This window comes from Physeter macrocephalus, chromosome 11 (genome assembly GCF_002837175.3).
Source record: "Physeter macrocephalus isolate SW-GA chromosome 11, ASM283717v5, whole genome shotgun sequence".
NCBI classification, from domain to species: Eukaryota; Metazoa; Chordata; class Mammalia; order Artiodactyla; family Physeteridae; genus Physeter; species Physeter macrocephalus.
In genome coordinates, this window is record NC_041224.1 from 105,574,151 (window position 1) to 105,594,193 (window position 20,043).

Sequence of the window (20,043 nt, forward strand, 5' to 3'; positions counted from 1 at the left end):
ATACAGAGGTGGGCAAAGACACAAATAGGCATTTTTACCATGAGAAAATATTAGTGGCTCGTAAATGTATGAAAAGATATATATTGGTTCAAACCCATTAACAGTGAGAGAAATGCACATTAAGGCCACCGGGAAATATCATTCAAACTTCCTATATTTGTGAACCCTAAAACATAAGATGACACCAAACATAAATGAGGATGCGGAAAACCCATCAGTAGGAAGACTCATCCACTGATAGCAGAGACAAATTGGTACAACCACTTTGAAAATGTTCGATATTTCTCAAAAAAAAGTTGAGCATATGTAACTCCATGATCCAGCAATTCTATCCTTGTGCCAATATTCTGAAACAGTGGTTCTCACACATGCATCAGAATCACCTGTAGGATTTGTTAAATACAGATTGCTGACTCTTCCCCAGAATTTCTAATTCGAGTACTGAGGCCTGAGAATTTGTATTTCTAAGAAGTTCCAGGTAATGCTGATGCTCTTGGTTTAGGAACACTCTTTGAGAACCATTGCTATAAAAGAAACTCTTGCACATCAGGACATGTACAGAATACTAATAATGTATTGCCTTAATAGCAAAAAAAAAATGAAACCCAGTATCTTTTAACAGTAGGATGAATAAATTGTGGCATAATCATACAATGAGATATATCTGTAAAAACAAATGAAATAAGAACATGGAGAGGCACACAAGAGCTTCTAAGATACTAGTGATTGATATTTCTAGTTTTCAAGCCAGGTGGACATTTTCACAAGTATTCTAATTACTCTTTAAACTGTACACATATATTTTGCATCCTCGTTTGTACATGTATTTCATCAAAAAATCTTTTGAGTTCTGCTTCTATCACCTACTGGCCATCTTTCTATTGTCTGGCCCAACACACAAATATGTCAACTTGTCTCAGGACTTGAGTAAAAGGAGTACAGTTACTGGATCTCCTCTCTACTGACTTTAATGTATACACCTCACCACCCTCCTCCTTCCCAATTGCTTTCAAACATTTCTCACGATATTTTACACCCCCTCAAGTTCCTGATCACTCTTCCCATGACTATAGGCCTCAAAATCAACAACCAGAACGGAATACAATGCTCTACATGTGGTCTGACAGACACTGTATTTAAAACACTCTCTGGCTAGCAGATTCATTGGTATAATCCAAAAACAGTGTTTTGCAATTATATCATACTTGTTATTCATATTGACTTTATCTTACCTACTAAAATTCCGAGTAATTTTTCATACATGATGTAGAAGATACACCTCAGAAAATTGTCCTTTTTGGACCAAAAGAATGGATTTTAAAATTTTATTTTAGATTCAGCCCTTAAAACTTCTTTAGATAGATTGATGTTTATTCTACCATCCATTCTCTGAGGACTTATCCATGTTTTACATTCTTCATAAATTGAATGAGTCATCAGTGATATTCAAGTCTCTGATCAAGAGTTGAACAGGACTGGACCAAGGACAAAGACCTGAGCCACATCACTAGAAGTCTTCCAAATTAATCTGTATCCATTAATACACTCTCTGGTTATAACCATTCAGTTGGTTAATAATCCTCCCTCACATTTCCCTATTTTTCCACGAGGATATTAAAAGAAACTGTTATAAAATGTTATCACTAGAACCTAAAGGAATTGAATATCTAGCTCTCTCTGGTCTTTCACCCTAATAACACTATTAGAATAGTACTGCTGTCATGTTGGACTATGATAAGGGCCACTCCTAAGGATGACAGAATGGGGAAGTGGAAGGAAGCTCGTTCCCAACAACTTTGTGGAACTGCCATTGCTGCCCTGGGCTGCCTATTGCCAGATTTCTTTTAACTGAGAGAGAAATAAACTATTTTGTTTAAAGAAAAGAGCGGGGAAGGGGGTATTACTCTAATGGATTGAAGCGATCCTAAAACCAAGAATTCAAGCCTAGAGAGAAAGAAGCAGGCCAAACTACACAGTATTTTTTTCCAAACAAATTTAATTCTGTTCCAGCCCCAAAGAAGGGGAAGCACCTAAATTTTAAAAATAAAATAAAAATTGCTCAAAAACTAAGTCATTAAAAAAATTAAGCCCCCTCCCTTAGCAATAAATATTGAAATGATATATACACATGAGGCTCAGGAAGGAGGCAAGAACAGGAACCTTGGGGATTCTGTCCCATGACAAGGTCCCAACACTTCTACCAACTCCATGCTCTTTGCCTAAAACACAGAAGAGCAATGGAAGAGGCAGGAGATATACCAGGGACATGTGTGGCCCCAGACAGAGTTGGAACATAACAGGAGAGAAAGAAGACAAAAAGTGTCTTACAGGGCAGAGGAAAGGAAAGTGGTCATCTAAAACATCCCCCCAATTCCAGCTGCGTCACTGGATCTGGCTGGTGCAGTTGCCGAGTGCCCTTGAGCTTTTCTCCTCGCCTCCACTCCCTCTTTAGCATGCCATCCAAGGAAGGTCATTCACACTGTGGTCTCGATGCCACTGTGGCAGCGGCCTGGCTGCTGGAGCCCTGAGGCTTCCCATTCACCACCAGCAGGAGGGGCGTCTCCACACGAACACTGGAAAAGGAATAGTCCTGGAAAAGACAAATATACAGAGGCTCATTACAGATCCTAAGATGGAAGAAACTCCAGCACAGGGATACACCACCTGTGGCTTTCTCACCCCCTCCTTTCCACCTCTCGCAGCAGATATACCCCTTACCTCCATCTCACATTAAACAAAGCTGAACAAACATAGGGGATTCAATTTTCCCAAAGTTTTCAATCTTCAGAAGGAAAATCTGGGACAGGTAGAGTGCCAGTAACTGTCATTACAAGAATGGGACAATTCTGATTCAAAAAGAACAGGATCCTGGCACTGCCCAACAAAAGGGTCCCACCAGCTCTACAGAATCTTCCCTTCCCATAGTGTTTATCAAAAATTATAACTGATTCTTTAGTTATAACAGCAGCCAAGCCAGAGCCAATGGAAAGTCTGAGAAACTCTTAGATCAAGTGTTTGTAAAGTTATAAATTAATCTGCCTAATATAAATTAGACTTACTTCTCCTTTAATATCAGGAGGAATTAACAAAATGTAGGTTTAAACATTCTCCTAATAACAGAAAACATCAGCTCAATTTATCAGTTTAAATGTACTTTAAGTTGCAAAATGTGTTGTTAAAAGATCTTTATCCAAAAAATACTGTTCCACTTGCAGTGTAAAGGAGGTTCTTTTAAGTCAAAGTAAAGAAGTGAATTAAACAGTTTTCATAAATCAATTTTTAAAACATCCTAACAGGAACATGGGCAAGTGACAAAAAAAAACCAATTTATAAAAGAATTATAGTCAATAAACATATGATAACATTTTCAACCTCACCAATAATCAAGAAACCAAAGCCAAACAATATTGATGCTATACTTCTCATGTAAAATCAGCAAATAATTTTTCAAAGGTTTCTACACAGAGTTGCAAAGAAAACCATAGAAAAACAATTACTGACATCCACTGTTGATATTAACTGGTACAACCTTCCAAAAAATAGTTTGGCAATATCTGTCAAAAGTCTTAGAGGGACTTCCCTGGTGGCGCAGTGGTTAAGAATCTACCTGCCAACGCAGCGGACAAGGGTTCGATCCCTGGTCTGGGAAGATCCCACATGCCGCGGAGCAACTAAGCCCGGGCACCACAACTACTGAAGCCCATGAGCCCTAGAGCCCACGCACTGCAACTACCGAGCCCACGCACAACTACTACTGAAGCCTGCATGCCTAGTCCTGCGCGTTGCAACTACTGAGTCCACACACCGCAACTACTGAGTCCACACACCTCAACTACTGAAGCCCGCGTGCCTAGAGCCAGTGCTCTGCAACGAGAAGCCAAAGCAATGAGAAGCCCTTGCACCGCAACGAAGAGCAGCCCCCGCTTGCCACAACTAGAGAAAGCCTGCGTGCAGCAACGAAGACCCAACACAGCCAAAAAAAAAAAAAAAAAAAAAGGCTTAGAATTCTGCATACCCTTTGGAGCCAGGATTCTACCTTAGAAATTCACTTAATTTCTTTAATGAATTAATTAAATTTATTTAATAATCATGGATATGCACAGATATTAAAATATTTACTAAAGTACTTTTATAATAAGGAACAATTATTAATAATCTAGATCTGGGGTCAGCAAATTTTTTCTGTAAAGAGTCAAATAATAAATATTTTAGGCTTTGTGGGTCATATGGTCTCTGTCACAGAACTATTCATCTCTGACACTAGTATAAAAGCAGCCACAGACAACAGTAAACAAATGGGTAGACTTTGTTTCAAAAAAATTTAATTACAAACACTGAAATTTTAATTTCCTGTAATTTTCATGTATCACAAGTTATTATTATTCTTTCAATTGTTTTCATTAAAAAATATAAAAACCATTCTTGGCTCACAAGCCATACAAAAACAGGCAGTGAGCCAGATTTGGTCAACCGGCCAGAGTTTGCTGACCCTTCATCTAAATGGGAAAAAGCGGTTAAATATCTGCTCTTGTAGAGTTTTGTAAGGATTCAATGATCCAATGCAGCCCATAAAACTCTTTGCACAGTGTCTAGCAGTCAGTTAAGTGTTCAGTAAATTTTAACTATCATCATCATCTTCATCACCACCTCTATGTGTTAATTCAAAACAATGTTGCAGAATATGGAAAACCACAGGAAATGTTCACAAACATTTGCATATAATACTCCACTCATAATTAAAAATATACACATGAATGTGTACATAAATTTATGAAAAGACTGGAGGTTTACATACCAAACTGTTAACAGTAATAACATCTGACTGACAATATTTTGGTCCATTTTTAAAAATTTATTTTTATTGAAATAATTGGCATATAACATTATGTAAGTTTAAGGTATTAATTAACATGTTAATTTAATATATTTATATATTACAATGTGATTACCACCATTACATTAGCTAACACCTCTATCATATCACATAATTATCATTTCATTTTTGTGGTGGGAACAATTAAGATCTAGTCTCTTGGCAACTTTGAAGTTTATAATACCATATTGTTGTCTATAATCACTATGCTGTGCATTAGATCTCCAGGACTTATTTATCTACTGGTTGCAAGTTTATACCTTTAAACAACATCTCCCCAGTTCCACCATCCCAGGATAATCACCATTCTACTCTCTGTTTTCACAGTTCAGCTTTTTAAGATTTCACATGTAAGTGATATCATATGTATTTGTCTTTCTCTATTCAGTCCATTTTAAAAATTCTTTTTGTTTACTAGTAGTTTTTTAGTAAAGAAAAACAAAACAAAAAACAAAATTACTTTTTAGTAAAACTATTAGTAAAAAATAAATTACATATATACATATACGTGTGTAAATATAGGATATCATACAACACACACACATATATATGCATTACTTTATGTATATTTTTTAAAAGAGGTAAACTTGTCCCACTTTGAGGGCCTATGAGGTGAGAAAAAATCCTAGCCATCACTCACCTTTCCCTTGTGCTGAATTCGGTGAAGCCGAAGGTTAGGCTCAGGGATGGCTACAGAGTCCCCAATGAGCACTCCCCAGCTCTGCACCATATTATATACCATCACTGCACAGCAAGGTCCATCTGAATCTACCAGGCCAAATGTACTGCCAGGTTAAGATGGGTTAAGAGAGAGAAGAGAAAAAAAAAAAAAAAAAAAGTGGGCAGGAAAGAAAAGCAAAAACAGGGGTTTTAAAATATCAGAAAAAAAAAAAAAGCTTTCTTAGTTACTTATTTAGAACTCTTATGACAGGTACTATCATTCACTATGTACATCTGAGGGCTCATTTGTCTTAGATATGTGTCTTTAGAGAACATGCACAAGACTCATCAATCTGTCACTTTTCTAAGAACTTGGGACACATTCAGCAATTAATAATGAACTAGTTCGAAATGTTGCAGCGGAACAGTATTCCTGCTCTAACAATTTAACTATCACAACCTTCATCAAACTCTCTAACCATTACTGTCAATTTAATTTAATTCCACAAACTTTCACTGAATACCTATCATGTGTCAGGCACTGTGAGTGAGCTTATTAGTCTAGTGGGTGTCAGACAATTAGACCATCACTAACAGTACAACTGCAATAGGTGCCAGAATAGCTTTTTGCTTGTGATGAATTCAGTGAAACCAAAGGTTGGGCTGTGGGAGCCCAGAGGAGAAATGTCTAAATCAATGGCAAGCCAGGAAGGTTTCCGTGAAGAGGAGACCCTCAAACTGAACCTTAAAGAATGAAAAACTACCTGGGTTAAAACAGGAAAACTAATCCTCAGTGGAAATAAAAAATCTCTAAGGGAAGGGGATATGGCTTGACTGGGAAGGAACATAAGAGAACTTCTGAGGTGGTGGTAATGTTCTCTATAGGTGTTTAGGTTATATAGGTGTATGCATTTGTCAAAACTTAGGAAATATGCACTGAGATCTGTACATTTCATTGTATGTAAATTTTACATAAAAAGAATAAAATTATAAACAAATATTGAACTCTAGTTAATGACTACATGCTGAAGTATTTAGAGGAAAGTATACTAATGTCTGCAGTTTACTTTGAAATGGACCAAGAATCAGAGAGACCAACAGATGAACAGAGGAATAAATAGATCTGTGATAAACTAAGTATAATAAAATGTAATAGTAGACTATAGGCACACAAATGTTCACTGTAAAATTCTTTCAATTTTGCTGCATGTTTGAAAATTTTTATAATAAAATGTTGGGGGAAAAATGTAATCTATACCAAGAAGCAGCAAAAAGATTATCCAGGCATAGTAAGTGTGTGTAAAAACACAGAGGCATGAAAATAGCTGTTCTGAAACCTACAAAATAATCCCAAGGTTGGAACAAAAGGTACAAGCATTAAAGTGATGAAGATAATGGACACGGGGAGGCAGGGAGAAAATCATAAAGGGTTTTGTGTGTTAAGCTAAAGAGTTAAAACTTCATCCTAAAAGCTACATAGTACCAGTAAGAGATTTTAAATAAGAAACAGCAATGGTCAGATCTGCATCTGGGAAATATTTCTCTGTACTGTGGAACACTGGAGGAAAAACAGGGAACAGGGAGACTTGTCTGGAGAAGTGTTATGAGGCTGAATTAAATTAGTACAGACAGGAAAGTAGGGACTAAAAGGTATATCTATTGGACTCGGCGATTGCCTCAAAGCAAGAGAATGGAGAAGTCTAGAACAACTTCCAGAAGTCTTAATTAAGTGACTGAGTAGAGGTGGTACCATTGATTGAAAAGGAATTCATGGAGGACAAGCAGGTTGACAGAGAAAGATGAGGTGAGTAATTCTGAACATACTGAGTTAGAGGTTTCTTATTATAGCCCAGAGGCAGCTAGATATAGGAATCCAAAAGTTGGAAATGAGCCCTGGGCTGGAGCTAGACCTGTGAGCATAGAAGAGGCAGCCAAAGCCTTGGGTTTGTATGACGTCACCAAATGAGATGACCTGTAAGTGAGATGGTGAAGAATCGGTGCTCATGTCATCACATGGCACACCCAAATTCACAGCAAACACTGCAAGTCAAGCACAGCATTCTCCTGGTGAAACCAGTCAAAGCCTCAGAATCCTTCTTTACAGTAAATCATGCAGCCACTGCCAAGTTATCAAAATTGGCATCTATTTGCCATCCTGATATAGAGAGAAAAGAGGAAAGGAACAAAAACAGAGTCCTCCTAGAACTTAACATTTAGAAATTGCGCATAAAAAGAGGAGTAGCAAAATATTTGTTCTCAAGGGCCCCTAAAACCCTACCTTTGTCTATATTTCTTTCTCATTCCTCTCAACTCTAGGGTCTGTTCTAGCAACTAAACTTTTTCAACTATCTTCTTGCTCTTCAATTCCTCAAATACGTATACCATGAAAATGCCATGGAGGAATATCAGGCATACAATGGGAGTTATATTTTAGTTTGAATGGAGCAGAAGGGATATGAAAGGGAACAGTGAGAGAGAAATCAGAATGCTTCCAGTAGAAGCTACTGGATCAAACACTGGTGATCCCAGAAACAAAAAAAATTCAGTAGAAAACAAAAAAAGGAAACTAGTCAACCAGGGATTGGGAAGTGAGTGAAGGACCAAGGAATGATGACACTGACCAAACCCTCATTTTTCAAGAGTTAAAAATTTTCTAAATGAATATTTTTAACTCATTTCCTCTGCTAGACTATAAGCACCCTTCATTTGGGTGTGTTACATTTTTTTTTAACTCCCTACAACACATATAGCAGATGCTCAATGAATATTTGTTGAATAACATCTGAGAGGATCTCTCCATCAGGCCATAAATTCAAACTCAAAGCTCACCTTCCAGAACTGCTTAGGCATACCTAAGTCCAAACAGGACTTAGAATTCTTCCTCTTTGTGCCTCTATAATCATGAAAACACAAAGAAGTAGGAGAATTTTAAGGTTTCCATCTGTCTCATAAAAAAAGTAGCTGTCAAATTTCAGCTTCGAATATAGAAGTCCACAGAACACCAAGCTCAGGGAAAAAATGGACAGTGACAGAATCTATAGAGAGATTGTTAGATATCACCTAAACAATACTTGCTCACAGAAGGGAAGACACTCACAGAAGGGAAGCAGAACTCACTAATCTCTGACCACTAACAATGTCCTCAACTTTTAGAGAAAGGCCAGGAAATAAGAGCAACTCATTTAAAAGGATGAAAAAGAGAAAAGGCGAGAGAAACTCACAAGGGGACTTTCTCCTCCATAGTAAGGCTGAACACCACCTTTCCCAGGACCACAGCTCCACTATTTACACCAGGCTGCAGAGCACTCAGGGGCTTGTGCTCCAGGGTCACCTTCTGCCCAGAGGCTGACTGATAGCGCCCATCACCACAAGGGCCTAGATGGGCTGGGCGCAAGCTTCCCAGCATGCTCTGTAACTTTCTGGTCTTCACCTTTCCCTGCAAAGGAAAAGGAAATAGGTAAGAAGCTGGGAACTGATAGGGAGGGTGGGCGGGAGGGAGACACAAGAGGGAAGAGATACGGGGATATATGTATATGTATAGCTGATTCATTTTGTTATAAAGCAGAAACTAACACACCATTGTAAAGCAATTATACTCCAATAAAGATGTTAAAAAAAAGAAGCTGGGAACTAGTCACTCTCCTTGAGCGTCTAGTCCTCCCCTCCCACCTACCCACTTCTATAGGGTCACTACTACCGAGGCCTACTTTATTCTTATTTTATTGACCTACAGCAGAATAAAAAGGCAGGATTCAGCATTTAGACATCTCTACCTTGCTCTCAAGGAGGCTGGTTAATCTATTCAGGAAATCCAGGAGTTGCTGCTCTCGCTGCTGGGGCTCTGGCCAGGCAGGGTCCAGTGCTGCAGCCCGAGAAAAGCCTTCCAGGGCCTCCGCATAATTCTCTTCATATTTATGTAACTGCACAAGAAGTAACCAAAAACCTCCCAATTATAAGTGTGTCCAACACAAACTATCCGTGGGGTAGGGGAAGGGGCTGGGGATAGATTAGTAATAGCACAGTGGGCTAGGAATCTAGAGAAATAAACTGTTTTCCTTCCCAGCTGTCTTCCTCTTCTACAAATGAATAGCCTGAAGAGCCAGTAACACCTTACATCCTGGCCAAGGTGATCACAACCCTAAAGATGGAATCATTTCAAAGAAGCTAACTTCCAAACTCTGCAACAGTTAAGTTGTATATATTGGGTGATTCTATTTTTATGTTTACAATGAACACTTCAGGAAAGTCTTCTAAACTGTGTCCCCCATCCTCTGTTTACCCTCCCACCAACTCAGCCCCTTTTCCTTTCCCTCCAGATATTTTAGTCAAACTAAGCTAGCTTTTTCCAGAAATAATTTGGCTTTCCTCTCGCAGTTTGTACCCTACCTTGTCTCTGTGAATACTCAGTCATCCTCACAGGCTAAGACCTAGATATCTTATGTATTTTACCTTCAGATGACCACTCCCCCACACAAATGATTTATTTATTTATTTTTTTTTTTACCGTTGCCCTGTTCAGATGAAGATCAGGATTGCTGGAAGCTGTCCTGTCAACCTTCTCCTATAGTGGGATAAAAAGATCATCAGTGGCTCTTGTCTCAGTCTTAAGGATGGCCATGCACAACATGTCCTAAACCTCCTTACCCTGGAAAAATTTAAGTTTCTTGCTTGTCAAAATGTTTCCCAGGGCTTTCCTGGTGGCGTAGTGGTTAAGAATCCGCCTGCCAATGCAGGGAACATGGGTTCGATCCCTGGTCCGGGAAGATCCCACATGCCACGGAGCAACTAAACCCGTGCGCCACAACTACTGAGCCTGCACTCTAGAGCCCGCGAGCCACAACTATTGAGCCCACGTGCCACAACTATTGGAGCCCGCGCACCGACAGCCCGTGCTCCGCAACAAGAGAAGCCACCGCAATGAGAAGCCTGCTCACCACAACGAAGAGTAGCCCCCGCTTGCCACAACTAGAGCAAAACCGACGCATGGCAACAAAGACCCAATGCAGCCAAAAATAAAATAAATTAAAAAAAAAAAGTTTCCTATACCCACACTGTTATACAGCAACTGCTTGTGTGGCACATATTACTCAATCCCTGAAACCTCAAGGATGAAAGGGTTTCATATTTGCACGAAACTTTAAAATATGATTATAATTTATCCACGCAACAGTATAAAAATAGAAGAAATATGTGATTAACATCTGATAAAGGGACTTCCCCGGTGGCTCAGTGGTTAAGACTCCGCGCTCCCAATGCAGGGGGCCCAGGTTCGATCCCTGGTCAGGGAACTAAATCCCACATGCATGCTGCAGCTAAGAGTTCGCATGCTACAACTAAGGAGGCCGCGAGATGCAGCTAAGACCTGGCGCAACCAAATAAATAAATAAATAAGTCTGTCATACAGAGGGAAGTAAGTCAGAAAGAGAAAAACAAATACCCTACGCTAACGCATATATGTGGAATCTAAAAAAACGGTACGGATGAACCTAGTGGCAGGGCAGGAATAAAGATGGAGACGTAGAGAATGGACTTGAAGACACGGGGCAGGGAAGGGAAGCTGGGATCAAGTCAGAGAGTAGCACTGACATATATACACTACGAAGTGTAAAATGGATGGCTAGTGGGAAGCAGCCGCATAGCACAGGGAGATCAGCTCGGTGCTTTGTGACCACCTAGAGGGGTAGGATAGGGAGCGTGGGAGGGAAGCACAAGAGGGAGGGGACATGGGGATATATGTATACATATAGCTGATTCATTCTGTTGTATAGCAGAAACTAATACAACATTGTCAAGCAGATATACTCCAATAAAGATGAAAAAAAAAAAAAAACCCTTGAACAACACAGGTTTGAACTGCACAGATCCACCTACATGTGAATTTTTTCCAGTAAAAACTAAAATACTAAAAAAAAAAAAAAAAACTGATAAAAAATTTATTTTAATAAAGAGGAAAGCCTAGGAAAGAAATGATGTCAATTTAATGCATATCCTCTGCCCATGAGCCTGGCTCCAGATACAAACATCTACATCCAAGCTCCCTTAAAACACACAGTGAAAGCCAAATTCTGATTCTCCAACTTAAATACATGGCCAGAAACCACATGACAGTGCAGACAAATATGTTATGAAGAAATTGCTGTCTATGTTCATGGCTACGATCACTTTATTTTTTTAATTCTCTTCACTGCCTGGCACACTGCAAAAGCACAAACAACATGAATTAAATTGTTTAAATGGTTGGTTCAACTACGTTTAAAAATGCAGGACGGATGAAGAAATTAAGAGTTAAAAGCAACTGTTTAGCAGAAGCCAAACATAAAATTTGAAGGAGTACATCATGCTTTCAAATGTAACCATTTTCCAGACTAAGAAATTAGAGTAAAATGTAATTCCTCAGCCTGAAAATTTCCCTGATTGAAAAAAAGAACAACCCCACTGGCTATATAGGTTGGGTTGAGGAAAATGCCACCATTAAGACTACAGTGAGAAGCATAGTGTGTGAGGAAGTCATATCTGTCATTTCTTAAAAAGCCGTTTCATTACTGCACGCTCCTCTGTCGTGAGTGTGAGTCCCACCAGTTGAGCTGCACTCATCAGCACAGCAGTGAGGGCAACAGCACAATGCACACGTGTGTGCCCACAGCTCCCGATTATGGCTGCACCAGAGTTCAACCAGGGCAATGCCAAACAAATAGTATGAGAAGTGTACTTTTTAAGAAATTAATTTGAGTTGAGATATTTTTGAAATATAAAAATTGGTTGTATTCTTTAAAGCTGTAATTCTTGTAGACATCTTGTGGTTCAAAATTTGGCTGTGCTTATTAAAAACGGTTATCTATGTTTTGCACTTCAGCTTTGTGAAAAATAAAGTTTCTGTGGGATGGTGAAAAAAGAACAGCTCCTAAATGGCAAACATGAATATAAGGTAGCTATATTCCTTATTCTGCCAGCCAGAGCAAAATAAACAATGGTAAGTTAAAAAGCAAGTCTCCATGTCAAGAGAAAACAAAAGAAAGTGAATATGAAGCCTATATAAAAAGTGCTCAGAAGGTCAATGTAAACCTTATAACAGTGAGCAGTCAGGCACTCAAGGCCTGAAGGAAATCCCCCTGCAAGTGGCTATCGATATAAACATAGCCTGAAAGCCTAAGGCAAAGCATGAGCTCCAGGGAATTAATCTCTAGGCTATAAAGTAGAATGGGCTACATGCTGTTTTCCATTTTAGCCTGTGGGAAATCCAGAGCCATACTATCTAGTGGTTAACCTGGGGATACTGTTTAATTTATACTTAAGTATCAGAGTTTTCATTTTTCTTTAAAAATGTACACGAATATTAACAAGCATTATTTTCACACAGAACATGTTAAAAAGATGAACATGTTGGCATGGGCTCTGTGGTTTGGTTATGCACGCCTGTACGAAATCCAAACAGCTCAAGGAGCCACCTAGCACTGAGGCACACACTGCAAGTGGTTGCTAATACTCAAGTTATAGGAAGAGATACATCACCTTTGCACACCCAGCTTTGCGAAACTACGCACACTGGACGCCAGCAAACACTGCCTGTGCGTCTTGCTAAAAAGCCCCAAGGAAGACTGAACAACACTCTTGTTTCTGTTGCTGCCTCTATATATCTTGCCTGGGTGACCATAAATACTTACTGCTTGGGCATAGGCACTGAGGGCTTGCTGGGAGATCTTAGGGTTCTGGCCAGTACTGAAGTAAAGAGAAAGGTACGCATTCCCCAGAATATCTGAAAGAGAAACAAAGGGTTCCGCATGTAAGGAGCTTGAAGTCGCCACTCAATCCTAACAAGGAAAAAGCTGAATAGACTAAAAAATCCACAACTCTTCCTGGATGCACAAGAAAGGGGATAACACAGGGCAAACCGCTGCCCCCAAAATTGGAGAGACAGGTGAATACAGGGAGTTATGGCTTAGCAGAGCAGAAACTTATGAGCTACCACAGGAACATTGCTGGGGTAGGAAAACTTGAACTGAAATTGACGAATTCTGGAGGCTCATTGTGGACAAGTCCAGGGGTCCCAGTCACAAGGGAGTCCCCACAATATTGTGAGATTTACCTCCAGGAACTCAACCAGATTCCCACAGCAAATATCGGAGAAGAACACCCTCATACTTCCAGCAGAGGGAGGGGGCAAAGGAACTTTTTTGAAATATGCCAGAGCACTCTCTTCTTCTTCTTCTTGTTTTTGTGCGTTTTTTTGGCCACATCACATGGCTTATGGGATCTCAGTTCCCCGACCAGGGATTGAACCCAGGCTATGGCAATGAAAGCCTGTGATCTTAACCACTAGGCTACCAGGGAACTCCCGAGCACTCCATTCTTAACAAGGCCTGCCCTCAGGAGAAACTAATTAACCAGAGTCTAACCTGCTAGGGTAAGCTATCAGTTATCAGAGGGTAACTGACCTAAGGAAGAGAAATACCCAACTCCAACCCACTCTAGCCATCCTGTCCCACCTAAGCGGGTTGGCAGGGAGGAGAAAAAAACTAAGAAACACAGTGATGGATCATCTCAGAGCTCAAGTTCAAAGTATAACTATTTTGGTTACCCTCAGAAGTCTATATGAAAGGCCCCACGTCTGAAACAAACCATTGATGACACTAAACTTACAAGTATACCCAAAATTCCACTGGGATAAAGAGGCAAACATGGACACAAAGGAGAAACTACAACAGACTGCACAAAAGCCCTGCCTTGCTTATATGGACACATAAGCCTCCTCTCTTCGATGAAAAGGTCCAAGAGTTCCTAGAATAGTGGTTCATCAAAATATCTTTTGGGTTTCTTCAAAGCCAAGATGCCCTGGCTTCACACTTATTGGAGTCAGACTCAATAGATGGGCTCCAGATGATTCTGTTCTGCAGCCACGGTTGAGAACCACTGCTCTAGAAACTTGCTGGAGATCTTTTGAGAGCACTCACACCAAGAGCGGCCATCAAGGATGTCCATCTGCACAGCCAACTTAGCCTGTCGGACACTGTCCATGACATGGCGAGAATGTTCATCTCCAGAGTCAGTCCGCAGTTGGCGAAGCACCATTGACAGGTTTTGAAGGGAGACTTTGTTCTTGCACTGCAAATGGAGAAGGCGTATATTCAACCTTTGTGATTCTAGTTCCCCTTTCCAGATCTACTCTATCTCAACCTTATTCTAATTTTTCATCTTAATTCTTACTGCCATCTGTGTCTTAGACCCCCATTTACAGGATCAACTTGGTTGCTAACTTTTCTTCACTTCTCATCTACCCCTGAACCTGATCCCATCATCTTCCTTTCTCAGTCCCCTGTCCCTGTTTCCCCCCCTTCTGATTCTGTTCTCCTAGTTCCAGTACAATTCTACTCTGGTATTCATGATCTAGGGAAACTCACAGAACCAAAGAAATCCCATCCTTCCCATCTGTGTTTTCCAAGGGCATAGTGGGTGGCTCACATGGGTGAGAGCTCCTGAGAAGCAGGTGTGGGCAGCTGCAACATCCCCTTTTTTCCAGTACACCTCACCCAGCTGGTTCCAGGCTTCCACCAGCTTGGGCTCCAGCTTCACAGCCTTTGACAGAAGCTCCTCAGCCTTAGGGCTGTAGTCAGGAGTCACATTCAGTGCCTTCCCAGTTAGCATCAGAACCTGTGCCTTGCCCTGGACAGAACCTAGGAGGAAGGGAAAAGAAAAGTGGAAAGGAAGTGGAAACCCAGGCAGTCTTACAGGTAAGACTAGGGTACTCTCTCTCAAGGAATAACCCCATGCCAGTTCTAGGAATGAAATAGTTGAGAAAATCTTCATGAACAAATCATTTATTGAAAACTTACCACATGCAGAGTACTGTTAGAAAACAGGGTACCAAAGAAAGCATTATCCCTACCTTTGAGGGGCTTACAATCTAGTGGAGAGGACAATACATATGCATGGAAAATCAAAAAAAACAATGAAAAGGAGCATACGGCATACACCCAATGAATGGACTTTACAAAGTGAAAAGGAGAAAAGACAAGACACTCCAGGGAGAAAAATGATGTAAACAAAGAGGCAGAAATACATGTGGCATGTTAGTGGGAGAATGGATGGTTCAACCTGAATGAAACAAAAAGTTCCTTTGTAAGTAGGCAGTCAGAGATAAGGGTAGGAAAAAAAAAGTCAGACAATGGAGACTTCAATACCAAGTGAAGAGGTCTGGACTTCAATCAGTCAAAAGTAGGAATCTTTGAAGATACTTGAGCAGAGAGGCAGACAAGGAATGAGAGTAAATGCATGAAGTAAGGATTTAGAAACATAATGGCCATGGTCATTATTTAAGTTGATTTGGAAGTAAAAGAAATTAGAGGCAGAAAGGTCAGTTAAGAAGATTACTGCAATAGTAATCAAGCAACAAGCATGCTCCTTTTTATTTCATGGCATTGGGAAATGGAGTTTAGAGAGCTGAAAGGCTGCCATCCTTGCACAGGCACCCTTAGAAGAAATATTCTGTTGTACCATCTTGTGGCAGCCACAAATAGGATACCCAATAATTTACAGAGAGAGCAAAACTCCATCACATTTCAGTGAGGGACCGGAGGTTGGCATGTTCTTTTGGGACTCATACCCACTACTTCCTCCATCTGCTGCAGGGTCTTCTCCATCTCCTCCCGCACATCCTGTTGCTTCCTCCCAGCATCCTCAACACCGTGTGTCTCGAAATAGCACTCTCGAAATGAATAGAGCTGATCCACCAGTTCCTAGGAAGTATAAGAATGGTACCATTAAGTGCAGAGAATACCAGACAAGTAAATTTGAGATTGGCTAGCCATACCAGCTTCTGGCCTGGAAATGCTGATTCTCTGTCTTACCTAGGAATGACACAAGAGGCAGGTGGACAGGTTTATCAAAATACCACAGACCGTGAAGGAAAGTAGCTCAGCCCACTCTCACACTGTCCCAAGCCAGTCTGTACCTTGATGATAGTTCTCTCCTCCCAGATCCAGCAGAGCTTCCAAAATGACTAAACACTTCACATACCATAGTCAGGAGGGAGGAAACGCTTTGCAACTTGAGATAAAACAAAGTTAATAAGATCATCCTATCTGGTACTGGTCCCCAAAGTGTAGAACTTCGAAATTTACCTTTTTAAAACTGGACTTCCTAACAAAAACAATACCTTACCCCTGATTATTCCTATGTTGGTATCTGAAAATACATGACCCCTGTGAACATGACAAGCAAGTAAGAGTCGTTTTCCACAACAAACAGACCAATTTAAGCTTGATAACCTTGGTATTTTTTACAGAGTTTTGATTCTTTAAACACTGGTGCTTTTGTTTGTTTTATTTTTGTCAAGTCACCTTCTGGCTCTCTTGCATTCTTTCCAAGTAAATGTTCTCTTTCCTCTTTTAAATATCTCTATCTCTGAGTCTTCCTGGGACACCAGTCAAAGCTTTTCCATTATCTAGTCTTTTCCTAAAACAAAACAGCAGCAGAAAGGTATAAGCCAATCCTACCAAGTCTTATCAACTACCTCCACATCACATCCCCAATCCATCCACCTGTCTCCATCTCTCTACAACTATCCTCAGCTAAATCAGCATCATTACTTGCCTGGACTAGTTCAATAGCTTCTTAACTGGTCGTCCTGCGTCTACTCTTTCCCATTTTCCTCACTATAGCTGGAGTGGCCTTACAGAAATGTACCTCATGTCACAAACCCTCAGATAGTTTCCCATTGCAGACAGAATAAAATCCAACTCCTTATTACGGCCTATAGAAGACTATAAGATCTGACCTCCCGCCATCGATCCTGCCACAGACTTATCACTCTCCTACAATCCTCGAGCCACACTGGCTTTCATCTAGTTCCTCAAATCCACTACGCCCAATCCCACCTTTATACATGCTGTTCCCTCTGCCTGGATGTTCTTTCTCCTGACCTTTGCATAGCTCATTTCTCATCATTATTTAGATCTCAGTTCAAATATCAATTTTTCAGAGAGGCTTTCCCTGACTACCCAAACTAAAGTAACCCCTTACTCCTCTGCCCCACTGTTAAATCACACTCCTACCTTCCTTCATGGTACTTATTTGAAATTATGTGTCCTATTCATTAATCGTCCACTGTCTATCTCCACCACTGGAATGTAAGCTCCATGATGGGAGTATCTTCATCGGTTTTGTTTAGAGCTATACCTAAGCACTACCAGAGGGTGTGGGACATGATAGGCTCTCATTAAATAAATTAATGAATCTCCCTTTCTCTAACAAATACTTATGTACTGTACTTAATTTAAAATCCTACCCAGAATGAAGAAGTTAGACTATCACTTTCTGCAGCAGCGCTTTTCAAGTTGTGTTGTGTGTATTATTTCCAGGACCCAGGCAGACATTCTGATGTTAGTGGTTTTAGCAGAACCCAAAATTCTGCATTTTAACAAACACCCTGCATGACTTTAATAAAAATGATCTGTAAAACACACTTTGAGAAAAATTGTTTTATATATTCCTTCTAACCTAAAATGTCTATAACAATGAAATAAAGTTTACCACCATTCCCATGAATAGCAACATCACCATCCTTTTCCTCTCTCTAGGAAAAGACAGCTCTCAGCAAATACTACAACCCATTTCCTTTTGTCCTGCAATCAGCACAGCTACATATCAAGAATTACAGAAAAGGTCTTATTGTTTGTTTTTAGTTGTTATAGCAAACATGCAAGAAATTGTTTGATTTTGCTGGTTTGTTTTCCTAGAGTGAACATTTTTAATAAGATTTTTCTCATGGCAAAAATCAATATATATTAGCTGTTAAAATTCAAATAGGTACATGTAAAATAGAAAAGGTTAAAAATTCCTCATAATCATCCCAATAACCTCACAGATAACCACTGCTTAGTTTACCTTTTCAGGTTTTTTTCTACACATATTCAAATATAATACACAAACAATGTTTGTACTATGGAGCCAGGATTGAGAATCTCTGATTTCAGTCAGTCACACTAGGGAATAAAATTAAATTAATCAAAGTCAACTGGATGTGAAATAAAGCTCACACTCTAAAAAGAGTTATTATTTTAATCTGCTCAAGAAACAAAGAAATCTCACCAATGTTTAAACTTTTGCAGTAGAAGCCTTTAAGAAAGTTACAAGCCTGTCATAAGCCTAATGTTTAAATTTCAGGCTTAGAACACAAAAAACTCAGTTTCTGAGGTTTAAGAAAAATCTTCGGTCATCAAAAGAAAGGAAAAGGGCTTCCCTGGTGGCGCAGTGGTTGAGGATCCGCCTCCCAATGCAGGGAACAAGGGCTCAAGCCCTGGTCCGGGAAGTTGCCACACGCCGCGGAGCAACGAAGCCCGTGCGCCACAACTACTGAGCCTGCGCTCTAGAGCCCGCGAGCCACAACTACTGAAGCCCGCGTGCCTAGAGCCCGTGCTCGGCAACAAGAGAAGCCACCGCAATGAGAAGCCCACGAACCGCAACGAAGAGTAGCCCCCGCTCACCGCAACTAGAGAAAGCAAGCACGCAGCAAGGAAGAGCGCACGCAGCAAGGAAGAGCCAACGCAGCCAAAAATAAATTAAATTAATTAATTTTTAAAAAAAGAAAGGTAAAGAACCAAGCAATTAGTTATCTCCTACCTACCAAGTACAAAAGACTGTCCCACTCACCACAGTCCACTGTGGACTGGGTGGAGTCTGGAGCCTTGTGCCCAAGGCCCCAAACTGGAATTGCACAGTGCGCAAAAACTCAAAACTGTGAAGTTCTAAGGGGAGTAACCAGAATACACGCGGTGCAAGCCACTACTGTGATCGCTGCCAATTTGAAAGCAGAAAAGTACTGAAGAAATGGTCTATGTGGGGATCAAAACAACATGCGATAGGTAACAGCTCCTGCAGATCTGCCAAACACAAGTGTTTGCTATTTGTTGTGAGTGAATCAAGGGGGAAAAAAATTCCCAAGAATGTACAGGAATAAAGTTAGCAATAAATCCTCTTCCCAACAGGACTGAAATTGAGTGCAGTCAGGTCCGCAGCAGGCGGTCCCAACAAACTGGCTGCGCCAGTCCCCTGCCCGGGGACCTCCCATAGCCAGCTGCGGCTGCACCTTCGGGAGTTGTTATAGTAACCACACATACACCAGCGGCGGGTATATGTCAAGAAATTCGAAGGCACTGCATAAACTGGGCTCTCTACTTCTTCCCGAGTAATACAGATTTTAACCTATGGCCTCACCTGCAATTTCGGCAAAATCTCCTTGACTTCTTCCTCTTCCTCAGCCATCATTTCCCAGACACCCTTGGCTTCTCCGCCCCCAACTTTATAACCACAGAGACGCATACCCGTCACCGTGGAGCCACAGCGACATCTAGAGCTCTGGAGGCTTACCGCGCCTGAGTTTTCAAAGAAGCTGGTTTTGAGCTGGTTTTCAAAGAAGGGCGTCGCTCCAAACCTAATTAACCCAATGCCTATAGCTCAAAGGAAATGGTCTGCAATCACTTTCGAATTCATAAACTTGTTTCTTTTCCAAATCCTGT

The 20,043-nt window shown here is 40.5% G+C and overlaps 1 protein-coding gene across 2 annotated transcripts; it reads right to left on the reverse strand.

Moving 5' to 3' along the window:
• Positions 1-1,978: 1,978 nt before the first annotated feature.
• Positions 1,979-19,810, reverse strand: TTC5 (tetratricopeptide repeat domain 5). 2 transcript variants are annotated; one of them, XM_007127737.4, is made up of 10 exons: positions 19,742-19,810; positions 16,131-16,263; positions 14,990-15,201; positions 14,482-14,632; positions 13,195-13,286; positions 10,038-10,094; positions 9,307-9,453; positions 8,755-8,969; positions 5,514-5,658; positions 1,979-2,590 (listed from the first exon to the last, which is right to left on the reverse strand). In XM_007127737.4, exons 1-10 carry the CDS (start codon positions 19,790-19,792, stop codon positions 2,471-2,473), a joined length of 1,323 nt encoding a protein of 440 aa, XP_007127799.1. In that variant the 5' UTR covers positions 19,793-19,810; the 3' UTR covers positions 1,979-2,470. The 2 variants fall into 2 exon arrangements, with proteins under 2 accessions (XP_007127799.1, XP_007127802.1); XM_007127740.3 differs by lacking the exon at positions 5,514-5,658 and having other exon boundaries at positions 2,016-2,590.
• Between the last annotated feature and the right edge of the window lie 233 nt (positions 19,811-20,043).

Coding starts and splice junctions, on each gene's coding strand:
- TTC5 (XM_007127737.4), bottom strand. CDS start 19,792: ATGATGGCTGAGGAAGAGGAAGAAGTCAAGGAGATTTTGCCGAAATTG. Junction 9,454..10,037: donor TTCATCTGAACAGGGCAACG/GTAAAAAAAAAA, acceptor CTTCTTGTGCAG/TTACATAAATATGAAGAGAA. Junction 2,591..5,513: donor GAATTCAGCACAAGGGAAAG/GTGAGTGATGGC, acceptor TGTCTTTTCCAG/GACTATTCCTTTTCCAGTGT.